The sequence below is a fragment of the Notechis scutatus genome, chromosome 6, assembly GCF_049901735.1.
Source record: "Notechis scutatus isolate UNSWTSFEM ecotype Mainland chromosome 6, rNotScu1.2, whole genome shotgun sequence".
NCBI lineage: Eukaryota > Metazoa > Chordata > Lepidosauria > Squamata > Elapidae > Notechis > Notechis scutatus.
The window spans coordinates 69,036,150-69,063,061 of record NC_142014.1 but is presented as its reverse complement, the minus strand read 5'-3'; the positions used below and the strand labels follow the sequence as shown (position 1 = coordinate 69,063,061).

General features: G+C 40.0%; 1 protein-coding gene across 2 annotated transcripts in view; it reads right to left on the bottom strand.

Moving 5' to 3' along the window:
- The window catches only part of PTPRO (protein tyrosine phosphatase receptor type O), a 164,310-nt gene that overhangs the window by 17,916 nt on the left and 119,482 nt on the right, over positions 1–26,912 (bottom strand). The window contains exons 14-22 of one of the 2 annotated variants that reach the window (XM_087968683.1): positions 24,258–24,390; positions 22,512–22,632; positions 18,215–18,283; positions 10,041–10,124; positions 8,990–9,025; positions 6,283–6,364; positions 5,000–5,090; positions 4,110–4,186; positions 2,140–2,274 (exon numbers count right to left, since the gene is read on the bottom strand). In XM_087968683.1, coding sequence (XP_087824809.1) covers positions 2,140–2,274; positions 4,110–4,186; positions 5,000–5,090; positions 6,283–6,364; positions 8,990–9,025; positions 10,041–10,124; positions 18,215–18,283; positions 22,512–22,632; positions 24,258–24,390 — 828 coding nt within the window. The remainder of the gene's footprint in view (positions 1–2,139; positions 2,275–4,109; positions 4,187–4,999; positions 5,091–6,282; positions 6,365–8,989; positions 9,026–10,040; positions 10,125–18,214; positions 18,284–22,511; positions 22,633–24,257; positions 24,391–26,912) is intronic. The other variant, XM_087968684.1, reaches the window with a different exon arrangement.

Sequence of the window (26,912 nt, the reverse complement as noted above, 5' to 3'; positions counted from 1 at the left end):
TTCCTTTCTAGTGCTTGCTGTATTGTTTCAAGTTTTTGATCCAGCTTTAGGATGTCTAGTTTCATTTCTGCCTTTAAGTTTCTCATCTCTTCTTTTAGTTCATTTGTGTCAGCTCTTGATTCAATATGATTTTTTACCACTATTTCCTGAAGCTTCAGCATGGACTCTTGTAAAGTAAGAAGGGTCGATTGAATATTGGCATTCGTGATGATAGGTTGTTTTTCTCCAGATAAAGTTTCTTCAATTGTCTTTTGTGCCATCACTGAGGTTGATGGCATTGAAGTTGTTTGTATTGAAGAAGTCTTCTTTCCAGTTTTAAGCATTGTATTAGTGACGGAGGTCATTTCTTGTAAAATTTGTTTTTGTTTTTGTATTATATTAAATATGTTGTCCCAAATTAACATTCACTATTAAGAAATATCAACTATAAATGGCCACTACGCTAAATAATATGATATGTTACAGGATTAACCTCTCTTATCAAGATATATATATTTTCCAGAACACTTTTACAGCTAATTTCTAAATCAAATATCTGGATTTGTAATTCTTAATAATATATCAAATTCCTCTATTTAAATTTAAATAATATTAACCTGTATATCTATAAATACTATAGAATCCCAAATCTCAAAATAGCGTTATAAAATAATATTTCAAATACTTAAAAATCTAAATATAGATATATCAACCTTACTATACAATAATTAATTAGTTAATCTATAATAATCACAATTAATCACAATTAATTATTTAATTCAATCTACTCAACGCCTATAATCAAATATCTATACCTAAATAATTAATTAATTATCACCTCCCTTTTTTATGTGTGTTATAACCAAATATAAATATAATATTACTAATGTATCAATTAAATATATATAAATTACATTTACCACATTCAAAAATCAGTTAAGTTGGTGTCAAGAAATAATTGTTGCAATCCGCAAATTTAAAAGCTTAGTGTCTTAATATAATTGTTCAGTTTTTCAAGATTCCTTCACTGAGCGCACCGGAAGTACAGAGTTGCTGAGTAATGTCTCTGATTTCACTATCTCACCACACTTTCCGCTGTAGTCGTTCCTCCTTTCGTTTGAAAGTTTAACAAGTCAATTTTTAGATTCAAATAGTCTCTTTCTTTAATAAATCTTCTCCACTTTAATAAATCTTCTCCACAGTCCAAAAATCCAAAAGGAGACTAGTAAATTATTCAGTTTCGTTCGTGGAATATTTAAAGTTGTAATTTAATTCCTTACTTCAAGTCTCCCACCATTTCAAGTTCGTCCTTCCAATTTTCCCCAAAGTCCACAATTCAAATCCTTCAAAGTTCCCTTAAATTAAATTATTGGTCTTTCTTTCTTCTTGTTTTCTCTCTCCCCCAATTATTATCAGTCTCTCAGATCCTTCCGATTCTCTTATCTTCTCTGTCCGATCACTCGCGTCCTTACCCTCTTCCGTCTCATGAGCCCTTTCGCTTTCACCGCCGCTCGTATCTGCTTTGGCCGCTGTTTTCGGGCTTCACTCCGACTAAGATACTCCAATATTCAACGCTCAATCAGGATCACAAATTCTTTCACTCACACTCTTCATTCACCACAGTCTGTCACTCACTTGCTTCCTCTTGTATGCAACGATCAAGGCTTTAGGACCGCCATTGCTGACAGTCTCTTGTTGTCGGTCTCCACAGGGTTTCTCTACGTCACGATGAGAATCGCCTTTTCCACACCACGACTTGAGTCTCCCCACACTGGCACACTTCTCTACAAGATGTGTGCACCCCTAAGGGTCACTCCAACAGCAAGAGGAGATAGCATGAAACCCAGAGCGAGCTTCAGCACCTCCGTTCGCCCATATCTCGTCACCGGAAGTCTCTAACGCTTTGCTAAAATTTTTGAAGCCCACCTCTGGCCAGTCCCTCTCTCTCAGAACTAAAAACACTTCCAAAATCTTGTTGAGAAGACTGTGTAGGCAGTTTCCAGTAGCCAAAAATGACTTAAACGGACACACACGGATAATGCTAGATGTAGAATTCTAGTAAGACTCCATGTTCCAAGAGGCATGAAAGAATCTAGAATCATAGAACAGGAAGTAACCTCAGATATTACTTTAATCTAATGCCCTGCTCGGTCTACATACCCTTCTCTTCTCATTGCATTGAGTAAGCATAACAATGATTTGTGACTTCTGCTGGAGAACCATCTTCCAAAAGTCATTCCTTGTCTCAGGGAGTGGTCCTTGTGTCGCAATATATTCTTGTGGGCAGTTATAACCCTACAAAAGAAAACGCTTACTACAGTATTATTTTATCGATACATCCTCTTTAAATAAAGGTTGCCTTTTAAGCCACATCAGACTATAGTTTCTTCCCAAGGATACCTGCAGTGATGATTAATTCTTATGTAACTGCTACCCTTATATTTGGTGTGCATTGCTTAAGCAGTCTGTCAACCCTGAAGCTGGTCTGGCCAAAGCCATCTTGGAGCTTCAATGATGCCACACTAGAGCTGAGGGATAGGGCCCTTCCCTTTCCCTCAGTGGTAGTATTCTACTGGTTCACCCCGGTTCTGCCGAGCCGGTAGCGCCAATGAGCAGCGGAGACCAAACCGGTTCTCTCTGCCGTTCTGCTGTTGGGCCCACCTGCCTGGGCTCCCATACTCACCTTTATTCCCTGCTTTTGAAGTGCAGCTGCTTTGCGCGGCACAGCAGAGTGCTGCCCGGCAGCTGCTAAAGCGACGGGGAGAGTGCAGGCTTGCAGGACATGAGTTGGAACGTCTCTGCACCTGTGCAAAGTGCACATTTGGCGCGTGCGTGCACGCAAAGTGTGTGCACGTGTGCAAAGCATGCCCACCCAAGCCATGCCCACCGAAACGGTGGTAGACAATTTTGAAACACACCACTGGGAGAAGGGATTAGAGCAGTGATGGCTAACCTATGACACGCGTGTCACTCGTGACACGCCGAGGCACTTTGACTGACACGCCTGTTGGTGTGGGGAAAACCTGCACATTTAGAGGCTGCCTGTGCTCTGCTCCAATCCCTGCTCCCTGCTTGTTGCGTGGAGGCGTGGTGTCGCCGCTGCCGCAAGATCTTTGCAGCAGAGAACCAGTTTTAACCGCCATAAACTGAGGTTTGTCAGTTTCATTACCTCAGGAACACTACAGGAGGAAAGGAGATCCATGAGGTTCACAGCCCTGTAAGGTGGCCTTCCGATCCCCACATCCTGCACCTGTAGCCCTGAGACCAGGGAGACAAGTTTCACAGCCCTGTGTGATCACCCCAGCCCAGTCCGTCATAAACCAAATTATTGATATTTCTTGAAGTGACACACGACCCGAGGAAGGCTCTACTTTTTCCCGATTTTCAACACACCAAGCTGAAAAGGTTAGCCATCACTGGATTAGAGATTGCTGGGGTTGTGCAAATAAATAATAAAATTCTTTCTCTTGGGAACCAAGGATGTTCTCATACCTGGCTGGAGGAAGGAGGAGTGATGTCACCAGAGCAGCGGATGCTGCCTTGATTGGGCCATGTGACTGATTGTTTGGGATTGCGGGGGAGACTTTCACTTTTAATTAGGCGAAAATCAAGGGACCCTTCAGAGTCGGTTTTCACCAGATCTGTGCCAATATGATATTTCCAATTAAAGCTATTCTTTGAGGAATAGCTACCTGCCTCGGAGTTTTTGCTTGCATTGGATCTATTACTTGGAACCCTGACATAAGCAGAATCAACATGCTTATGTTTATATGACCCTGTTAACTTTGGAGCTAATTGGCATGCCATAAACTAAAATTGCTATTACAAGGAACCATTTTAACTGTTTGCATACATTATAAGAGCGGTATGGTGCAGTGGTTAGAATGCAGCATTGCAGGCTGACTCTGCCCACTGCCAGGAGTTCAGTCCTGACTGGCTCATGGTTGACTCAGCCTTCCATCCTTCCGAGGTCAGTAAAATGAGGACCCAGGTTGTTGGGGGCAATATGCTAACTTTGTAAACCACTTAGAGAGGACTATAAAGCCCTATGAAGTGGTATATAAGTCTAGGTGCTATTGCGATTACATTCTAGATAGTACTTTCCACTTATCTGAGTCCAGGTTACTTACAGGGATATAGTTGGCATTAATGTAATCGGAGCCTTCTTCTTCATTCATCGAAACCAACTGAACACGGCTGAAGTCATCTGCAAAAAGACAAGATATCCAATGACAAATTCAACATAAATACATATCACAAATTTTGGAATTGAGTCTCTGAAAATTTATGCGTGCATTTGCACGCATTTGGGAAAAAATCAAGAGCCAATCAACTTTCAGTAGCTGATATTTCAATACATTCACAGTTTTGTATACAGGCAAGGGAAAGTACTTCATGACTACTACCCAGAAAAACCCTTCACTACTGGATTACCAGGAACATATTACATATCAAGGACCATTTTGGAATATGGTTTTGTATGGTGTATCACTCTATGCATTGGTGAACATTGCTTAAAAAGTAAAAAGCTAACCTTACTCCAGGAAGGGAGGAGGGAAGGAGGAAGGAAGGACGGAAAGAAAGAAAGAAAGAAAGAAAGAAAGAAAGAAAGAAAGAAAGAAAGAAAGAAAGAAAGAAAGAAAGAAAGAAAGAAAGAAAGAAAGAAAGAAAATTTTCTATGAGTTAGATTTAAATATAGAAAAAGCTAGCAGGAATGTAAGAACATAAGTTACAGGAGTTCTATGTTTTCATGCTCAACAAAAGGTAGTTGTTTCAGTTGAATTAATAACATAATACCATGCGGTAAATTTACTCCTTTCTGTAGTTCAGAAGGAAAGAATAAGTTAAGCAGGCAAGGAAGGTACTAGAAAAAGCAAGCTGCTCAGAGTACATGATGAAAAAATATAGCTGATAGTTTCCCAACAATGCTACCCTTTGGTGCTGGCATTCCACGTCACCTGGATGCCAATACAAAGTCTGGTATTAAATACAGCAATTCCTTCCTAAAATAACAACTTACAAGGCAGGATATTTGTGTATCGGTTTTTACTACGATTCATGGGAAGATCCGCTGCAAAATGTGGGGTTTCCAGACCAATCAGTTTCAGTTCCTGAGTGTGACACACAAACACACACATTATGCTTAGACATCTTTTGTATCAGCATATTTATCATTAGGCAAGATCATAACAATATTATAGTCAAGGCAAACCATTTGTTTTCAAAGAATAGCTGGGCTAAACTCTAACAAGGGTGGCAACTGTGAGAGTGAACCATTATTTTACGTTGATTTAATATTTGTTTGCTTTTCTTTCCTTCATGGGACAAAATGGACAACATGAGGGCAAACAAACAAAAAAGGAATAATACAATTAAGTAAAAGAGGAATTCAGAGTAGGAGAAATCATCTTTGCGAATGAATACTTACTTATCTGGAAAAAATAAACAAAGTAACATTTTTTATCTGCATCAAGCATTAGTGAGATTATGTGGAAAAGAAATTTCTTCATTCACCCAACCTACATTTGCAAAGTGTACACTACAATATCTTGGGACGTGGTTGACCATTGCTGTCTTCTTCCAAGGGCTGAAAGAGAGGGATTTGCCTAAAGTCACCCAGCTGGCTAAGTACCCAAGGGGGACTAGAACTCACAACTTCCCAGTTTCTAGCTGGGTGCTTGAGTCATATACCAAACCATCTCTCATCAGGAATAAACACACACATACAAATACCACAGAAATGCATGTGTGTATCACATATATTTGAGTGTCTGCTTGTCGGGCTGGCCAAGATAACTTATTATGGTAGTACCTTGGCATTGAACTGCTTTGAAACTCATTCAATTTGGTACTCAATGCATTTTGACACAAAAATTTCACCTGGGTTCTCATTGTTTGTTTGGTACCTGATGCACAAGCTAGAACTTGTTGGTTTCGGCTACCTTGTGATTCGCTACATTATTCCTTAAGGAAAAAATCTGTTTGGTACTCATTATTTTTGGTACTCATTGTGCTACCTGGAAGCAATTAACAATGAGTACTAATACCACTGTATTAGGTCTTTTCTCCCATAATAAAGAAGAGATGGCTATTCATTTATCTCCCTGCTTAAAGGAAAGTATGAGCTCTCTCTTTCATGCAAGGAAAGTTTTTAAAAGAAATGGAAGGAAAAATGATATTTAAGAAGTAATAATCCCTCCGCTCCTGGCCCACTTTGAAATGGAAAAGTCTAAATATACTATCTAGTCTTTTACTCATTTACTTCCATAGAATTTAAATAGCCAATATCTGAACTGGGATTACCTCAAATTGCAGAGAGAATTTGTAATCAGAATCTTTGGCCATATCCTTGACGTAGCTGTCAAAATCATCCAGCTGGACAGGGCTTTTTAAAAAATGCATACAGAAAGAAATAAAGAAAATGATGTCATTCACAAAAGTCACCATCTGGTAACTGAAACCAGGAAGCTGAACAAGTAATTTATGTCCGTATCCAACTAACTTGGAACTGGATGAGAGAAACATCAATAAAATACGATACATCAGATAGATATTACAGAAGTGATGCCAGAATGGTTTGCTTTTTTAAAAAAAAATATATATATTGCAGAGATAGCTAGACAAGTTCAGCATCCTCATTCACATGTATCTCTTCTTAGTTCATGTCTTATCTAGAATAAGATAGAATAAAATAAATAAAAGCCAGCCCTCCTTCTCACAAATAGGTGAGCTGATAGTATTTGAATTACCTCATGCCATACCACAAGAAGGGAAAGGCCCCTCACCTGACTGGATTCTGCACCCCTCCCCAGGCATGTGTCACAAGCCACAGTGATATCAAAAGTGGGCCATCACTCCACAATGCAATTTGTGTCACAGCAGCTGATGAAAATCTTGTCTTTTGCATGCCATGATACACCTGTCTTTTGCACTGTCTTGCCTTCCCCTAAAGACATCTAAGGTCTGTTCCTCGTATTTATGTGAAATCATAGAGCAGGAGGTCTGGAATCCCTTTCCCCAATATTTTATTTTATCCCTCAACAATTGGCAGGAGGTAAAGGAACCTTCACATGTGTTAATCCTACTACCTGAAACATTGCAGTCCAGACCAGGTATATGGCACCTCATCTACTATTAGGAAATGTCAATGTTTTGTTGATTATTTCCAGCAGGACTCAGTCTCTCAAAAACTTCTCACAAGGTCAGGATTCCATATTGTTGTTCTAACATTTCCTGAATACAGCTAGTCCTCAAACTATGACCATATGGAGGCAGGAATCACAGTTGTAAATTGTTGCAGTTGTAAATGGAGGCATCATGTGATCAATTTATTTATTTATTTTGTGGTGGCCATTAAGCAACTGTCATAGCTGTTGGGTGAACACTATGGTCATTAAGTGAATCCATTTTACGGGCATGTAGATGCCAGAAACAGGCAAAAACATTGAAAACTGCAGTCATGTGACCACCAGAAGTTACAAAATGGCCGGTTGTGCTGGTTGCCAAGTTCCCAAATTGTGATCATGTGGCTGTAGGGTGTGTGTGTGTATATCACTGGTGGTATTCAAATTTTTTTACTACCAGTTCTGTGGGCATGGCTTGGTGGGAGTGGCATGGCTTGGTGGGCATGGTAGGGGAAGAATACGTCAAAATCCCCATTCCCTCCCCACCAGAGGTGGGTGTTCAGCAGATTCTGACCAGTTCTGGAGAACGGGTAGCGGAAATTTTGAGTAGTACAGAGAACCGGCAGATACCACCTCTGACTGGAGATATTACAGTATCCTTCCCCTGCCACGTGCACCAAGCCACATTCACAGAACCGGTAGTAAAACAAATTGAATCCCACCACTGCTCCCCACTCCTGGGGGAAGGTTACTGCAAAATCTCCCTTCCCTTCCCCTCCCACCCCACTAACCTGCTTTCCAGCTCCTTTCTCCTGTGCAGGGCAACAAAAGAAGACCCAGCTGATCAGCTGGGACTCAGGAGGCAGAGAATAGATGGGGGCAGGGCCAGTCAGAGGTGGTATTTGGCGGTTCTCTGAACTACTCAAAATGTCCACTACCGGTTCTCCAGAACTGGTCAGAACCTGCTGAATACCCAACTCTGATGTGTATCTGTGTTGTGTACACCCATCGTAACTTTGAAATCAGGTTGTCTTAGGGGAGGCATTATAACTTTAAACGGTAATTAAACGAACAGTTGTAAGTCAAAGACCACCTGTAATGAAGAAAAACAAACCATTCTTCTTGTATAATTTCTGGTGCTCCAATTTGTGAAGATTAGAGTACACATATTAAGTTTCTCTTCCTTAAAGCAACAAAACCCCAAGAACCTGTTTCTTATCAACAATTAATTACCGCTGTTTACCTGCTCTCATTAATGATCCAGTGAATAATTAGTAACTGTGTTGAGTGATGGAACAGTTTGATAACAGGAATGTTCCTGGGTCCCCCCACCCTTCATTTCTTTCACGCTTTATGAGAGTCAACCAAAGGCAAACCCTCTGGGGAATTGTTAACAAGAGATAATTGATTTTTCCCCAGTGCTTAATTTTTCCATTTGTCAAGAATATTTTTATCACGAAGGATCTACTGTGAAAAGTAAATGGAAACCTACAGTTTCTCATGATGGAATGTCACTTTCAGCGACATTCCAGTTTTTGGACAGTCCTTGACCAAGGACGAGGCAGTGCAGGTTTCAAAATTGAAAGGATGCTTGCAGGTCTGATCATAGAAATTTTGGCAATTGTAAAGTCATACTATGGTGCCTTCTGTGGTGTGGCTCATCTTCTGATTTTGTTAGGAATTTCAAAAAAGCGCCCCCTTCTTTCTTTTTATTCTTGAAGTTTTTGAGCTTTTATACTTATGATTTTCAGCCCTGGAAAACTTTTTTTCCCCTTTTTTCTTGGACGTGTCCACCCTAATACCGAACTATTTCTATAACCAAATGCATGAGGGAAAAATACGGACACACGTTAATTAAATAATTGATATTTATAAAATGAGCATACTTGGTCAGCTTTCTCTTCTTCAATCCGTTTTTACTCCTGCAAGAAAAAAGACAAAAACATTCCATAGTTATGCCTCAATTCCAGTTCTGTGGCTATATATTTCTAATGTATCCTATCTATCTATGTGGTTGCTAACAGTCAGCACTGACTTGGTAGCACACAATCACATAATCTTCCTAATAACAAAAATGCATTGATGGCAACATTTTAAGGTGCATGTGTGAACAGTCTTGCCTCGTATGCTGCAAGAATCTGGCTTGTTCATGGATTGAACTGGGCAATGAAAACTTGCTTATCTACCTCCTTGCTCCCACTGTCTGCTTCAGAACCAGCCCTACATTTACACAGGATGAAACTCCTGATTGTCAGTCCCAAAGCAGAGACAACTTTTCAGTCATATATTTACTTATTTTATTTATTGCAATATATATTTGCTTAAACCAAGGTGGATGTTTAGGTGAAGAACATGATGTGCCCTATAATCACATTTATACTAAATCAAAGCACGTAAACATGCAATGATAAGATTCCATGTAACTATATCCAGATTTTCTTAAAGTAAAAAAAACTAGATTTGGTTTGTCCAAAGGTGCTTTTTCAAGAGGCAACTGGACTTTCTGGTTTTTCTTTGTGGTTGTTTCACTTCTTATCCTGAAGAAACTGAAAAAAATTCTTGAATAAGAAGTGAAACATCTTCAAAGAAAAAACAGAAAGTCCAGTTGCCTCTTGAAAAAGCCCCTTTGGGGCAACCAAAACCTGGATGACTGAGAATCTCCATAGATATTTAGATCTGGTTTGCAACACTTTTTAACCTTTTTATTTCAAGGAATAAAATGCAGTCACACTTGGGAAAATTCAGATTAATTAATCAAACCTACCAAGAAAGGAAACTTGTTTATTCAGCCTTCCCCAGCCTGGTGTTCTGCAGATTTACATCTGTCCGTGCTTACCAGGGGAAGTTGGGAATAATGGTTGAGCACATCTGGAGAACAACAGGTTGGGGGAAACTGGCTTTGATTACTGTTAAGCAAAAGAAGATCATGTGACTTACCAAGGGTTAATATAAAATGCCAAGAGATAATCAGTCCAAAGGCAGGAGGGTAACAGAGTTAGGAAAGCAAAGACACTCCTACGCCTGTGAGTATTAATAGATAACATAGAGAGATTTTTTTTTGTCAGAAAAAAAGCGAGATTATTAATATGGCAAACAGAAGTCAATACAACAATTTTGTCATTTGTTAGACTTGGGCAGTCAGAGATCCCAGCAGAAGTAACAGAGAGCTTAGAGCTCCCCTAAATTTGGTTGGTGCTGAACTCTTCATCAGGCAAAGAAGTCTACAATTGGAATTAAGGCTACGTGAGGGGAAAAAAAGAGAAAGAAAAGATGTACCCATTTTTTTCAGGATGCAGCAAATGTCTACATTTAATTCCTTTGTGTATTAAACGAATTTGAATGTCTGCCCGTTCCACCAAAAGCAACTCTGGGCAAGCCACAACAATCATTTGTGCCGTTTTCTGCTCAAAGAGAAGCGTAGTTAGCAACTAAGTGAAAGGCTGACATCCTTGAATGTCCCAGACACTCCTGCATTATGACATGAGCGCTAAAAGAAGGAAAGGAAGGATGGAGAGGAGAAGACATTTCATGAGCTCCATACATCAGATTGCCCAGACTTTCAAGCAGTATGTGTGGGGTGTTATTGAAAAAGGTGTTGTGAGATTAGATGGGTATCGTATGATATCTCAAACAAGATCATGACTCGGAGGGAGTTGAAATATAAATAAACAGTTATTCCCCCCATATTTTTACTTTATTTGATGGGATTAGTCCAGTAGCTACTTTAATGCTCACATGTGTAATATTAGCAAACTTTGAACTCTTTGGGATATGAAGGAGAGAGAGAGAGAAGGGTGGGTATGTGTTGAGAGAGAGGGAGAGAGAAAGAAAGAAGTATGGTAATAGCCAATGCCTTAGTTTCTAGGTCCATATAATGCCTTATGGAGATTTGGAACTGTTTCCTAGCCTAGTTTCTTTTTCTTTCTTTCTTTCTTTCTTTCTTTCTTTCTTTCTTTCTTTCTTTCTTTCTTTCTTTCTTTCTTTCTTTCTTTCTTTCTTTCTTCTTTCTTTCTTTCTTTCTTTTCTTCCTTCCTTCCTTCTTTCTTCTTCTTCCTTCCTTCCTTCCTTCCTTCCTTCCTTCCTTCCTTCCTTCCTTCCTTCTTCTGTCTGTCTGTCTGTCTGTCTTTCTTTCTTTCTTTCTCTTTTTCTGTCTGTCTGTCTGTCTGTCTGTCTCTTTTTCTCTCTTCCCTAATCAATCAGGATAGAGCTGGAAAGACCTTGGATATCTTCTAATCCCATTCCCTGCTCAAGCAGGAGACCCCATACATACCATTTCAGACAGGTGGCTGTTCAGTCTTTTTTAAAAAACCTCCAGTGATGAAGCACCCACAACTTCTGAAGGCAAGCTGTTCCACTGGTTAATTGTCCTCACTGTCAGGAAGTTTCTTCTTCATTCCAACTCCTTGATTAGTTTCCATCCATTGTTTCTTATCTTGTCTTCTGTTGTTTTGGAAAATAGATTGATCCCCTCTTCTTTATGGTAGCCCCTCAAATACTGGAATATTGCTATCATGTCACCCCTGGCCCTTCTTTTTTTAGACTAGCCATACCCAATTCCTGCAACTGTTCTTCATATGGTTTTTTTTTTGTCTCCAGGTCTTTAATTATCTTAATTGCTGTTCTTTGGTCTTGCTAAGGATTTATTTATTCTCATTCTCTCTCCTTCCTCTCTCTCTCCCTCCCTTCCTCCCTCTCTCTGGCCATTAGTAAGCCAAGGAGTACCTGCATCTCTTCTCCCACTCTGACACCCCTAATTACATTTCTCTTCATTTGAATTGTTTATATGAAGTATACTGTATATTGTAGCACTGGGTTGTTTAGTTTTTAGTTCTTCTTTAGTTCTTCATGTCTGAGTCTTTAATTAGGATTATGTTTGAACTTCTGACTTTGATGCAGATTAAAACCCACTTTTTCAAAGCAACCCAAAGGAGGTTAATGATTTCTGTGAAGAGTTTTCTGCTTCTGGGAGCTCAAGGAGGAAGTGAAGGTTGATTAGTTAATTAGCTACATCAATATTTACAGGGAAAACTGGTAGCCGACATTCAATTTGGAAGTTCATTACCGACAGATCAGCTTCAATGCCATATCAAATCAATTTAGCTATTTGTGCCAGCTGATTGCACCCCATAAAACCCGGAGAATGGCTTCCAAATTTATCCGGTCTTTAATTTAGCCATTAAATGGTCACCCCTGAGTATAGAGTCAATGCCTGATGGAATTTTTCCTCCAATCGGAATAACTTTCCCTTTTCTTTTTCTCTCTGTCAGATGAATCTGCCTGGTCTTTTGAAATATTGGCCATTCAATAAGACATAGTGCAGAGACAGGTAAAAGAAATGAGATGTTTGCCCTCAGGTGTTATGTGAAAACTTTTTCTGTTGAAGCCATATTTCTACAGAGAGGCTGGGAGCAAATGCCAATAATAGGCAAAATCAGGGGTGGGATTCAAATTTTTTAATAACCGGTTCTGTGGGCGTAGCTTAGTTGGTGGGCATGGCTTGGTGGTCATGTTATTGGCTGGGTGTGGCCAACTCAACATCACTCACATCAAGGCACGCATCTCCTCGCCTGGCCTCTCATGACTGTGGGGATGCTGCAACAGTCGTAAGTGTGAAAAACGGTCATAAGCCACTTTTTTCAGTGCCATTGTAACTTTGAATGGTCACTCCACACAAGCAAAGTGCCAGCAAAGGAGGGGAAAAAAAACTCCAGAGAAGTTCCTGAGACAGGAAGTCTAATCCTGCCAAGAATGTAATAAGGGTTAACGGAAAGTCAGTTTCTGTAAGCAACACCAGAATGTTTCCTTCCTGCCTTCCTTACAGGATTAGGCCTGTAATTTCTTCTAACAACCAGTTCTCTGAACTGCTTAGAATGTTAACAACCGGTTCTAGCGAATAAGTGCGAACTGGTAGAATCCCACCCCTGGGCAAAATCAGAACAAAACATGGGATGAGATTTAAAGCATGTATGATTTCTCTTTCAGTGCTTCTCTTTGGAGCATCTTCTCATTTTCCATTCTGTCCATATCCAAACCTCTAGTTGACTGCCAGGCTTTAGGCAGTATGGATAAATTTTTGATGGGATGGGGCTTTGCTTTGCTTTACTTTACTTTCCAGGGGGCACAGTGGGCTGAATTGTGATGCAAAATGAGTAAAGGATATGTGAAAAGCCAGGATTTACTTTCCTGTTTCTTAAAATTCTAATTTTGTTTCTTTTAAATTATGTTCTCGTGTTAGTTTTGTTGCAATTTTCAGAATTTTCTCTTTCAAGTTCCTCCATCAGTTTTTAACAACTGGTTTTATTTATTTATTTTATTACATTTATTTGCCACCCATCTCATTTCAAAGTGACTCCGGGAAATTCACAGCATAAAATACTAAAATCATTAGGCATAAATATTCCTAACACAATAAAATGAAAGTACTATCAAAGTAAAGTCACAGTTACAAGACGGGGAAGAAGGGAACAGGATTTGAGGAGGGGATTGTCTCTTAATTAATCAACCACCTCCAGTATGATACTCTCCCATTGGGGCCCCCAACACTGTGACAGAATCAGATCTTAAGGATCTTATAGAAAATCAGAAGGTGAGCTGATCTCACCTCAGGGGGTAAGAGAATATTTTGGAATATCTTATCCCTTGAGGTGAGATTGTCCAAAGAAATACACTCTGGATATTGTAAAAAAAAATGTGCTGCCCCTCCCTTCTCCAGGCAATATTTTTTGGTTGGGGCCTGGGGGATTCTGGGAGTTGAAGTCCACACTTCTTAAAGTGGGCCTGGTGGAGAAACGCTGCCTTTCTCTAAAATGTGCCTGGCCAATCTCTTAGATCAGCAAGCCTTGTGTTAAAAATATCTCTGTGGGGCCACAATAGCACACTTTCTTGGCTGTGGCCAAATTTATGGAAGGTGCTGACTCTGAAGATAAATTTAGCTTCCTTTTTCTTGGCTTTTGAAATTGTTCTTTTTATAGCAGCTTTGAGAAATGAAACCTACCCAGAAAAGCAGGATGGCCATATTTTATTGTTTTTCTTGATGTTTAGAGTTGAAGATTGCTATTGAGGTGGTTGTTGTAATGTCAAGGCAGTCGAGTTGTTTGATCATGAACAACTGAATTATGATGATGATGATCTTTATTGGAGTATAGTCTTGCATTTATATACATTTTTAGTTATCCTCCATCATTGGTTAACTTTGGTTACTGCTTAACTTTCGTTACTGTTTAGTACAGTAATCCATACAATTAATTATCTCTAGTTAAAGTCTAACATATGTCTACTTCCCCTCTCTAATCCTCCTTTATCCATAGATTAGTGACTTTGTTTGCCTGAGTTGTATTTGCTTGGAAACATTCTTTATCTGAGGTTTGCCATCTGAGATTGGAACATTCCTGCAATTACAACTCTACAGATGGTGACATCCCTATACCAGAGGGAGGCTATATAAAAATTAAATTAATCAACAAAAATAGGAATATGTTTACATTAAAATGGGCCACAAAGGAGCCACGGTGGCACAGTGGTTAGTGTGAAGTACTAAAAGCTACTTCTACTGCAGCCAGCTACCTGCAATTTGGCAGATCGAATCCCCCCAGGTTCAAGGTTGACTCAGCCTTCCATCCTTCTGAGGATGGTAAAATGAGGACCCAGATTGTTGGGGGCAATAGGCTGACTTTGTAAACTGCTTAGAGAGGGCTGTAAAACACTATAAAGGGGTATATAAGTCTAAGTGCTATTGCTACTGCTATGTCTTTGATAGAGAGGATGGAAGGCTTCCAACCCAGAATGGATAGGATCCAAGCGTAGGAAAGCAATACAATACAGGTAGTTCTCGACTTACAACCATTTGAAATTACAACAGCACTGAAGAAGGTGATTTACTACCGGTCCTCACATTTACGACTATTGCAATATCCTCAGGGTTTCAGGGTCAAAATTTAGGCACCTGGAGACCGGCATATATTTGCAACATCTCCAGGGTCATAGGATTTGTGACCTCCAACAGTCATTGGAGGTAGCTGGGTTCACTGACTCACTTAACAGCCGCAGTAATTTGTTTAACAACCACGGCAAAAAAAAAGGTTGCAAAACTAGGCACAATTCATTTAACAGGCGCCTTCTTTAGCAACAGAAATTCTGGTTCCAATTGCGGTAGTATATTTCAGGATAGGCAGGTCAGAACTCCAATGTAGACTAAGCTTGTAAACAAACACAAACAAGCCAGTGCTACTTTTATTATAAGATAACAGTAACAGATTCTTGAATGTGCTTCCCCCATCTCTTTTTTTTCTTTATGAGAATTAGGGAGGGTCCTGTCTGAGATACTTCCTCAAATTACATTTCTGCCCCAGGCTAAGAGTTTCTTTTATCCAATCACTGCTTTGGTTGCATCTCTTCCTCCTGTTCTCAAGGTTGTTCCTTCTTCCCATTACAGTTATACTTTATTTATTTATTTATTTATTTATTTATTTGATTTGCCAATTGTTTACAAGATAATAAGTATAAATGTATACATAGTTGTGAATACATGAAATGGGTACATATAAGAAAAATAAAAGAAGAATAAGAGAAACAATAGGACAGGGACGGTAGGCACGTTGGTGCGCTTATGCACGCCCCCTACAGACCTCTTAGGAAAGGGGTGAGGTCAATAGTAGACAGTCTAAGGTTAAAGTTTTTGGGGTTTGGGGAAGAAACTACAGAGTCGGGTAGAGTATTCCAGACATTGACCACTCTATTGCTGAAGTCGTATTTCCTGCAATCAAGTTTGGTGCGGTTAACTTTGAGTTTGTATCTATTGTGTGCTCTTGTGTTGTTATGGTTGAAGCTTCCCTAGCTTTGGTCCCAAAGGCATACTGTAAAAGAATTGCTTAAATGTGGTTGTTGTGAAGGACAGACTCCTCAGATTTAATTAATAACTTATATGTGTTTGTCAAGATCCTGTCCAGAAAATCATGGAAAGTGAGGTTCGTGAAAGTTTGAAAGACCAACAATGCCCTCTTGAGGCCGAAAAAGAGGACTCAAATTTTCTTCTTGATAAAAATGTAAAAGTACTGGCATGAGTGGAGACAAGCTGGATCAAGACTGCTATAAGTTGTCACTGATATTCTTTTTTCTTAACTAACACTGCTTTTGCTATGCTTTGTGTGAATCTGAGCTCTAGGAAACACAGCACTGCTTCCTCCATTTTGTCACAAGAACAACCAACCTCTGTTTCAGTTGGCTTGAAAAAGAATAATTTTCCCAAAATCACCCTGAACTTCCATAGCTGAGGACAGTCTTGAACCTTCCCGTTCTTAGTTGGTGTTCTTGCAACATGAAACAGGGAAATTTCTCCCTGGCTCTAGGTTGGTTCTCTCCTTGATCACTTTCCATCCATTGCTTCTTGTCCTGCCCTCAGGTGCTTTGCGGTCAACCTATTCTCCAAGGCACCTGAAGTGGATGGAAACTAATCAAGGAGAGAAGCAACCTAGAATTAAGGAGAAATTTCCGGACAGTGAGTACAATTAATCAGTGGAACGGCTTGCTTCCGGAACTGCTCCAACATTGGAGGTTTGTAAGAGGAGACTGGATAACCATTTGTCTGAAATTGTATAGGTTTTCCTGCTTGAGCTGGATTTGGACTAGAAGACCTCTTCTCTTAACAGATAACAGATAATCAGAGTTGGAAGGGACCTTATAGGTCATCTAGTCCAACCCCCCCACCCAAGGAACCTCCAAGGTTCCTCCCAATTCTGTTATTCTGCCAGCCCCAAATGTTATTTTGGGGCATTGAATAGCGTACTAAAATTATACACTTCCTCCACTCTTTCCCCATCTCACAGAAATGGTCAGGCAGTTGGACTAGAACACTTCCAAGATCTCTTCCAACCCCAAGTTGATTTAATTTAAAGTTCACTTAATAAATATAGCTAAACATAATAACAGATAACTTCCCAGATGTTTAGTAATTTCCACCTTACACATTGCAATTGGGTGGATACCCTTTGGAAGAACTGTAAAGACTACAGCCAGGTTTCTCAGGAATGGTATGGAGCTCTTGACAAGTGCCATGTTTACTTAAGGGTGGCTGGTTTTTCTTAATGAAATTGCCTTCACTTAATGACCACTGCAAAATAAGGTCATAAATTATGGCAATCATAAAGAGGATCATCACACCGGCCTTGAAATTTCTCAGTTTTAACTGAAGCTAAAAGATATTAAATAATTTAATTGGACGAGTTAATTGACAGGCTCCATCTCTTTGGGGATCTCTTTCTCTGCCTCTCTCTCTCCCTCCCCCCCTCTCTCTTTCTCCCTCCTTTCCTACCCCCATCTTCCTCCCCCCAATAATCTGAGAAAATAAAGGGGTTCACTGTATTCCATTTTCAGCTTCTGGGGAAAAGGATGAAAACCACACCAAGACAAAGAAAAAAGTGCATGGCGAAAACACATTAAAAATTAAAGCCTACTGATACATTTTAAAGCACAGTTACCACAATAGTTAGCCTTTCTTTTTACATTGTGCTTTGAAAATCTGGGAGAAGAAAAGGCATTTCCTGTCACACAGAAGAGGTGGTCTTCCTGCAATCTTTCTTGACCTTTAAGAGTCATTTTTCAGGTTTGTGGTACCCATGTTTGGAAGCACCCAAAAATAGATGATGTTTTACATGTACTCCCATAAACAAAAGAGATTTCTACTTCTCTGAGTTCTGAAGCTACAGTTCTTAAAGCCTAACTATAACTCTGCCATGTTACGATATCGTCATGCCATTTTAATTAGGAAAACATAATGCTCTTTGCTCCCTTAATAGCAATTTTGGATTAGATGATAATGATTTGAGATAACCTGGTCTCTACATTCTATTGGACTGCTAAAACTGTAATGGAAATTAGAGTTGTACAGAATGTTTCTCAAGTAAAGATTAATTCTGTAATTTGAAATGTTCTTATCTCATGTCAGAAGAAATAATATTCTACTTTATTAAAGCACTTTTTTTAAAAAAGAAAAACCACCAGGATCTAATGGCTAGACTTTCAATATTAATATCCACCTTAAAGGAATCAATGTAACAATTATACATTGCAAGGGAGGAAAAAACCTATATTGCAAATCTTCTGAGATATATACTTACCAGTTGTACGGGAGTTTCCCATCTCTTTCCAATGAAGCAAAATTCACAAATGTTCCTGCTCCACACTCCCTAGTTTGGAAGATTCAGAGTTATTATTGATGGATTTGTTTAAAAAAAAAATACATATTTTTGCAGAAAGTCTATCACTTTAAACTTAAACAAGATAAACTAGACTGTTTTCCTTTTCTGTCACAAAGGGAAGAATGAGGTTGATTAAGCCTGCTGTTCTTTAGATGCTGTTGGTTTCCAGGAACAGTTCTGGTTGTCTACTTGGAATGCAAATTAGGATAGGATTAGAGTCCTGAAATAAATGACAGCCCACAACTGCCTCACCTCTGCTGTTGATCAATACCTTGATTTAGAAAACAGTTTTGTCATAAGCCAATAAATTTCCCAGAAGCAACACTGCTGCATAAATCAGCTGTTTAATGGGTTTTACTGAAAACTGTGAGGACAGTGATAAAAGATCAGCATGGAATTTAAGAACCTTCGCAACCAAAGATATGCACGGATGTGAAACTAGTGCTGGACTTGATGTTGTAACAGAAGGGCTAGGTGGGAACTGTAAAATCACCAACCTCAAAGCGTAAAACCAATTTGCTGCAGTATTGCATGCAAGAGAGATGCAGTGGCCCACAATATTTTGGGCATCAAGGACCAATTCCGTGGAAAATAATTTTTCCATGGGCTGGGGGCAGTGGTTTCACCCATGCAAACACAGATGAAGTTTTGCTCACTTGCATGCCTTGGTTCCTAGGAGGCTAAGGATCAGTACCAATCCACAGCCAAGGTTTGGAGACCCAGCTATATACAATTCATGCATGTGTATATCATATGGTATCTATTGGAGAATAAGTCTTTATAAGAATTTACTGGGCAGCTGAAGTCTGGGAATAATTGGAGCAACATGCAAATTAGTTACAGTTATAGAATATAGAATAACAGAGTTGGAAGAGACCTTGGAGGTCTTCTAGTCCAACCCCCTGCCTAGGCAGGAAATCCTACACCACTTCAGATAAATGGTTCTACAATCTCTTCTTAAAAACTTCCAGTATTGGAGCATTTACAACTTCTGGAGGCAAGTTGTTCCACTGATTAATTGTTCTAACTGTCAGGAAATTTCTCCTTAGTTCTAGGCTGCTTCTCCCCTTGATTAGTTTCCACCTTTTGCCTCTTGTCCTGCCCTCAGATGCTTTGGAGAATAGCTTGACTCCCTCTTCTTTGTGGCAGCCCCTGAGATATTGGAAGACTGCTATCATGTCACCCCTAGTCCTTCTTTTCATCAAACGAGACATATCCAGTTTCAGCAACCATTCTTTATATGTTTTAGCTGCCAGTCCCCTAATAATCTTTGTTGCTCTTCTCTGCACACTTTCTAGAGTCCCAACATCTTTTTTACATCGTGGCGAGCAGTCCTAAATAATCCTAAATATGATTGCTAAAAGTAAGCTCCATTGAACATAATGTTGGACTTTGGACTAAACTAGATGAGTCAGATTTTTATTTAGGACTAATCCAACAATGTTAATTTAAAGACTACCTTCTGATTTGCTAGATGTCTATGGGATCAGAGAGCTTTGATTTATACTGGCAAGAGGGTGGTGTTAATCTTCAAGTAAAGAATGGGAATGGAAGGGGTAGGGACCTTAAAGGGAATGGAAGGGGTAGGGACCTTAAAAAGGTCTGCTAGAGAGGCAACAAGAGTACCATTGTGCTGGAAGATATCTGCCTCAATTTGATGTCCTCCAAATGTGTTGGACTTCAACTTCTGCCATTTTTATTAATGCTGAATGAGAATTTGGAAAGCTAAAGTACTAAGTCTGAAGGACACTAAATCCAGTTTCTTTTTTTCTTTTTTTTTAAAGTTTTATTAATTTTCTATTGTTTACATTTTGTTAGTGCTTAATAAACATTACGTTGCCTGGGTTATTTTATTTCCTTAGCAACACAGATTACATTCTTTTTGGAATGGAAGCTAGTCTAGTTTCTGATTTAATGCAGGACCTGCAGTCTAATAGTGTAAAACAGTAATGCTACAGGTAGCAGTCCTGCCTCTATTTAAATTCCTCTCTTGCTTATTTGGGCAATTCATTTACACATATAGAAAGAGTGCAGAGGAGAGCAACAAAGATAATAAGGGGCCTGGAGGTTAAACCATACAATGAATGGTTACGGGAAAAAGGTTTGTCTTATGAAGAGAAGGACAAAGGGAGACATGATAGCCAAACATGAAGGGTTGTCACAGAGAAAAGGAGGTCAATCTATTCTCCAAAGCAGGGGTCTCCAACCTTGGCAACTTTAAGACTTGTGGACTTCAAGTCCCAGAATTCCTCAGCCAGCCTTGCTAACTGAAGAATTCTGGGACTTGAAGTCCACAAGTCTTAAAGTTGCCAAGGTTGGAGACCCCTGCTCCAAAGCAAAACAAAACAAGAAGTATCAGGTGAAGATTATTAAAGAGATCCAACCTAGAATTAAGGAGAAATTCCCTGACCGTGAGAACAATTCATCGGTGGAATGACTTGCCTCTGAAAATTGTGGGTGTTCCATCATTGGAGGTTTTCAAGAAGAGACTGGACAGCCATTTGTCCAGTGTCAGGCTTTGGAAGCCATATTAACACCAGAAGCTTCCATGCTGCCACATCCCTGTGCCTGGGAAATTGGTGGGGTGTGTGTGTGTGTTGTAGAGTGTATGTAGTTAGACATAATAGCATTCTTCCTTGCAGTCAAGGGTGTGTCTTTCCTGCACCTGGATGAGGAGTGGTTAGGGGATGTCTCAAGTTGGGACAGGTGGTGATTGGACTGCGTGATGGACTGATGGGTGCAGGGGGTGGGTTTGTGTTTTGAATTACTGTGGGGAAACCCGGAACTCTCAGATTCAGGTTTCCCCAAGTGTGCAAGTATGACCACTCTAATAAAAATGGAACTTTGAGAAAATGCCTGCCTTGGGGTTTTGGTGTTGGAGTTTGATTTTTCTGGAACACTGACATTAACGTGAATCTCCAAGGCAGACATTTTCTCAAAGTTCCATGTTATTAGAGTTGTTATTATTATTACCCTGTTTCTCATATGATAAGGCCGGGTCTTATTTTTTTTTGAGCCCCCCAAAAATGGCTAGGCCATTTTTTGGGGGGTGACTTAATTCCCACCCCCTTGCATCTTCGGGCAGGATGTTGACCTCGGCATTGGTGGGGCACTTCGTATCGAGGTCAATGCAGGCAGCACCATATCTGGGTGTGCAACAAAAGTACTTCCTAACGGCAAGCCCCCCCACCATTCCCCCCCATTTCGCATGTTTTAATATAAGCCTTAATTTGGGGGGAGGGGCTTAATTTCATTTCATGCCTATAAAACATGCTGGGACTTCCTATTGGGGGAGGCCGTATTGTTGGAGAAACAGGGTATTATTATTATTATTATTATTATTATTATTATTATTATTATTATTATTATTATTATTATTTAATCTTTAGCCTTAACCAAGGACCTAGGACCGTGATGGCAAACCTATGGCCTTTTTCAGACTCCCAAAGGCTTGAGGAAGGTTTCTGCAGGCTTCTAACAAGCTTTGTAGGCCAAAATCTAGCCCCGTTTCATCAGTTCTGGTATTTTTGGAAAAATAGGAAGTGATGAAACGGAGCTAGATTTCAGCCTACAAAGCTTGTAGAAGCCTGCAGAAGCCTTCCTCAAGCCTCTGGGAGGCTGAAAAAAGGCTTCCAACTGGCCAAAAATCAGCTGTGAGGTGCAGTGCAGGTAAGGGAGTGCAGGCGGGTGGGTGGGATTATGCGCGCATGCATAGGGGATGTGGGGGGGGCACATTGCCTTCTGGGTGCTGGCATGCGAGCGTGAGCGTGCAAGTGTGGCACAATTTTTGGCACAGGAGCCCAAAAAGGTTAGCCACCACTGACGTAGGAACTGTTAAGGTAGCGTCGGAGGATATAAATTGTTCCAAGTAGGGTGGTTTTTTGTAGAATCAGGGTATTCAAATCTGATATTATTACTATTATTTTATTTATTTATTAGACATCCAGAAGTTTTTAAGGGTCTTCTACTTGAGCAGGGGATTGGACTACAAGACCTCCAAGGTTCCTTTCAACCCCATTATTCTATGTTCTGTATTCTATGTTCTTCATAAGATACTTCTGGGGTGAACCTCCTGGAAATGTTAAAGCCATCAAAACTCCATCTATATCCTCATGTTAAATGTTAGGCTCTGTGGAATAATTCCTACTGCTTCCGTGTTACATGTAGAACTTTTATCCCTTAAGAAGACCTTGGTATTAGAAGGTGTGTGTCCTACCTGGCCATTTGTAGATGCTTTCTCCGAAGAACCACCAATGTTACAAGCAAAAGCCCTATCAGAAGAATGCTCAGAATGGCGAGAATTGAAATCACCACCACGTTAGGATTCATCTCCACAACTGCAAACGGGAACAAGGGATCCAGGTTAATGAAAGCAATTGATACTAGCAGTCCCATAAATTGACATGATAAAATAAAAAGATATTGACTTCTGCCAGTGGCTCCCTGTTTCTAGAGGGTCTCCCCCCCTCCCCAATCTTCCCAGAAAATATCTTTCTGAATTTTTAGATTTCTTCAATGAACAAATAATGGGAATTAACCAGTAACTGTTGTGGTTCGCCGATAGCAGGTGCTGAGGTCTCTGAGAGTGAGGACTCGGATGAGGGGCCTGTGTGTGATGCAGGGATGGGGCCAGGACTATCAGAGCCTGGGGTGCTGCCTTCGGAGGTTGTGAAGTCTGGCAGCAGTGACGAAGAGGGACCCGGGGAGCCTGTGCTCAGTGCGCGTGCGCGCAGGGCTGCTCGAATGAAAGAGCAGCTACAGCAGCATGGGTGACTCAGGAGTAAGGCTGGAAGGTGATGGCCCCTTTCATAAGGGATAAAAGCCAGCCTTTGGAGTTGGCTTCTTTGCAGGAAGCAAAGAAGTTTTTTATGCTCAGAATCCTCATTGAAGCCCTGCTTGCTCCGGTTTGTTTCTGGCTTGGGATATTTATCTGCAATTAGTCTTTTGTTCTTGGAAGCCTTTCACAACCTTGAAAGGGCTTGCTCTTATCTGGGACAATTAGTTTTGAATGACTCTTGGCTGTGAATGCACAGAATTCACAGCGCCACATTAAAAAGGTTTGCTTTTATACATACTTTGTCTTTGTTTGATTTGAACAAGGCTTGGGTCAAAAGAAGTAACCCATACATTCTTAACTCTGGCTCCCTTCATTGAGAAGGACTTAAGATAGAAGTTTGATAGAAGACTGCAGCCTAAAACTGACATTCTGGTATGGGCAATGTCAGCCAGAAAACAAGTCTTTGCATAATTATTGAAGGCTATCAACTAAAAGGGTGAGGCAAATGTCTCTTCCAATGAGATCCAAGGTCTAAGGAAAACATCTGCATGATATCCTATTGGCAGGATTCATTCATGTCACTCATCTTTAAACCCTGATTTGCAAACCACAACAGCTGACACTGCACAAGCCAAAAACAAACAAGCCACATTATATGTGAACCCTAACATAGAATAAATAGATACAGGCAATTCTCGTTATTTGATTGTAATGTAGGTACTGATGAGTCAATACAAACTGCTTGCATCTATCTCTGTTTGTCTTTTGACTGTATTGTTTAAATTCTCATTAAGTTTGGTAGTAATGTTCTCTGAAAATGCCATGAATATTGAATTAATAATGCTGAAACCTCAGCTGGGGACACACACATAAGGTAACCCCAGTGTTTTGCTGCTCCGCATGTCCACGAATAATCATGACAGCACCATGATTTTGTTCTGACAAATATGTTTTAATGAATAAGCAAATTTCCAAATAGAGAACTCGCAAATAATGAGGATCACCTGTAAATAAAGGACGATTACATAATAATACCCATTTCTGATATATTTAAAATAACTTCAGTGGGTTTTTTTTGGTGATTCACTCTAACCTCTCTGTTCAAATTAGAAATGGGAAGTGGAAAGAATTCAAACACACATTTGGAGAAATGCTTAGTTGGAGAGTTTGAAGAACTCGGCTTACCCATAGTGGAAACTGAAATATAGGTGGGAATGCTGGGGCTGTTATGACTGAAACTTGTAACACTGCAGTTGTAGGAAGTGGCGGGGAGAAGGCTGGAGACTGTCACGACATGAGAAGAAACAGTAACTGGTTCCTGCATTATATTGGGAAGGAAAAGAGTGTATGGTTAGGAATTTTTTCACCCCTATTTCTGATTTTACACAGGATTTGAAATCAGAGGGCCATGCGCATGAACGGAGCTGTGAGCTCATTCTCGTAAAGGAAGAGGTTATGTGGGTACATTGTGGAACACCAGTCCAGCCCACTGTTTATTTAGTTACTTACCACTTCTCTAAACATGAGGATATTGCAAGACATACGGATGAAACTGTCTGCAGCATGGGTCCACAATAAAGCCATTCAATGACAGCTTTGCCATATTTCTACTGCGGCCTGCACCAGCAATAAACCTAGCGTACCCTGGTTTATGCAACAGTCTCATATATTGGTCTTTATGCTTCTTAGAATGCGTTAAAGACATGAGAGTTCAGGTAGTTCAATACTGAGTGTTAAGGAGTCAACCTGTCATTCTTTTCCTCGTAGCCTTTAGCATGATTTGTTTATTCAGACAACCATTCGGCCTCCTTTTGTATAATTATATCCTCCTTTTCAAAAACAAGTTCTAGAAAGTAGTTATAATCCTACATTTTATCCTTGGCTGAAGGTAGCAGTTGGGTATTGATATCTCTGGCATCCCTGCTTTGGGAAACTCTTCTTCCCAATATATCTTCCATACTTAAAAGTGCTAGTAGTGTAGGATTAGGGAAGAATGAAGTCCAATTTCCTATATAAGATTTCTGGTAATGATGAGCGACATAGTACAAAAGAGAACGATCTATTAGCTCATTCTTGTATGCTAACAGAGAATAGTTCTCCAGTTGCTCAACCAGAAATTCCAACCTTATCTGAACGGTGGTAAACTTTGAATAGATTCTCTCTTAAGACAACCCATTGGTTTCAGCTGGAGTTAATTCACTCCTTTGGGGGAGTGGGCATAATTTTAAGACGCATACATTAATTAGGTAAAGGTAAAGGTTCCCCTCGTACATATGTGCTAGTCATTTCCAGCTCTAGGGGGCAGTGCTTATCTCCACTACAAAGCTGAAGATATCTCTGTGGTCATGTGGCTGGCATGACTAAAGGTACATGGAACACTGTTAACTTCCCACCAAAGGGGTCCCTATTTTTCTACTTGCATTTTTACGTGGTTTTGAACTGCTAGGTTGGCAGAAGCTGGGACAAGTAACGGGAGCTCATTCTGTTATGCAGTGCTAGGGATTCGAACCGCCGAACTGCTGACCTTTATGATCAACAAGCTCAGCGTCTTAGCCACTGAGCCACCGGGTCCCCTACACACACATGATTACATAATATTTAAGATAGCTAATAGGAATAATGGATTAGCTCAGAGTTAGTAATATTTAGAGCAGGAGTCCCCAACCCCTGGCCCACTAGTGGGTCATAACCCATTCGGAACTGGGCTGTGTGAGGGGCAGGTGCTTGCATGCACACAGGAAGCTCTGTTTGTACAAACTTGAACTCCCCCCTCCCACTCCAATGCTGGGCTGCCAAGCCGGAAAGGTTGGGGATTGCCGATCTAGAGGACATAATTTGAGTAGCTAGGATTTGGAATCTCTCTGAGTTCAAGGGTTCTATCCCAGGTACAAATTTCTTAGGTGCTTCTGGCTCTCCATTGTGGATAAAAATCTCAGTGGACTTTGATTCTAATTAAACATAAGCTTTTTTTTTTTTACATCTCCAAGCTGGAGATTTAGTTTGACATTTAGTAGGAGATTTAGTTTGAAATTATGGCAAAGCAAAAGACGCAATCTACATAGACTTCTGTAAAGCCTTTGATTCAGTGGTACACGACAAACTACTCCTAAAAATAAAATCCTATGGTATCTCTGGACAACTGAATAACTGGATAGAAGCATTCCTGGCAAACAGACAACAAATGGTCAAAATTGGGAGCGTCCTATCAAATTCTGTACCTGTCAATAGTGGTGTCCCCAAGGCAGTGTTCTAGGACCAACTCTCTTCATACTCTACATAAATGACCTCTGTGATCATATTAAGAGCAATTGCGTTCTTTTCGCTGATGATGTAAAGCTGTTCAATACCACAGACAATACTGCTACCCTACAAAAGATCTTGACTATGTATCAGAATGGTCAAACAAATGGCAACTTCAAATCTCAACAAATAAATGCTCTGTCTTACATATTGGCAAAAAAATCAGAAAATAAAATACAAGCTGAATAGTCAAGATCTTGTTGATGACCCAAGCTCTGTAAAGGACCTTGGAATACTCACCTCTAATGATCTAAGTGCTAGAGCCCACTGCAACTACATAGCCAAAAAGGCATTAAGAGCTGTTAACCTAATCCTACGTAGCTTTTTCTCTGGTAATATCACACTACTAACCAGAGCATACAAAACATTTGCTAGACCAATACTCGAATACAGTTCATCAGTCTGGAACCCACATTACGTATCTGATATTAGCACAATTGAGAAAGTCCAGAAATATTTCACAAGAAGAGTTCTCCACTCCTCTACTCGTTGTAGAATACCTTATGCCACCAGACTTGAAATTCTAGAACTAGAAAACCT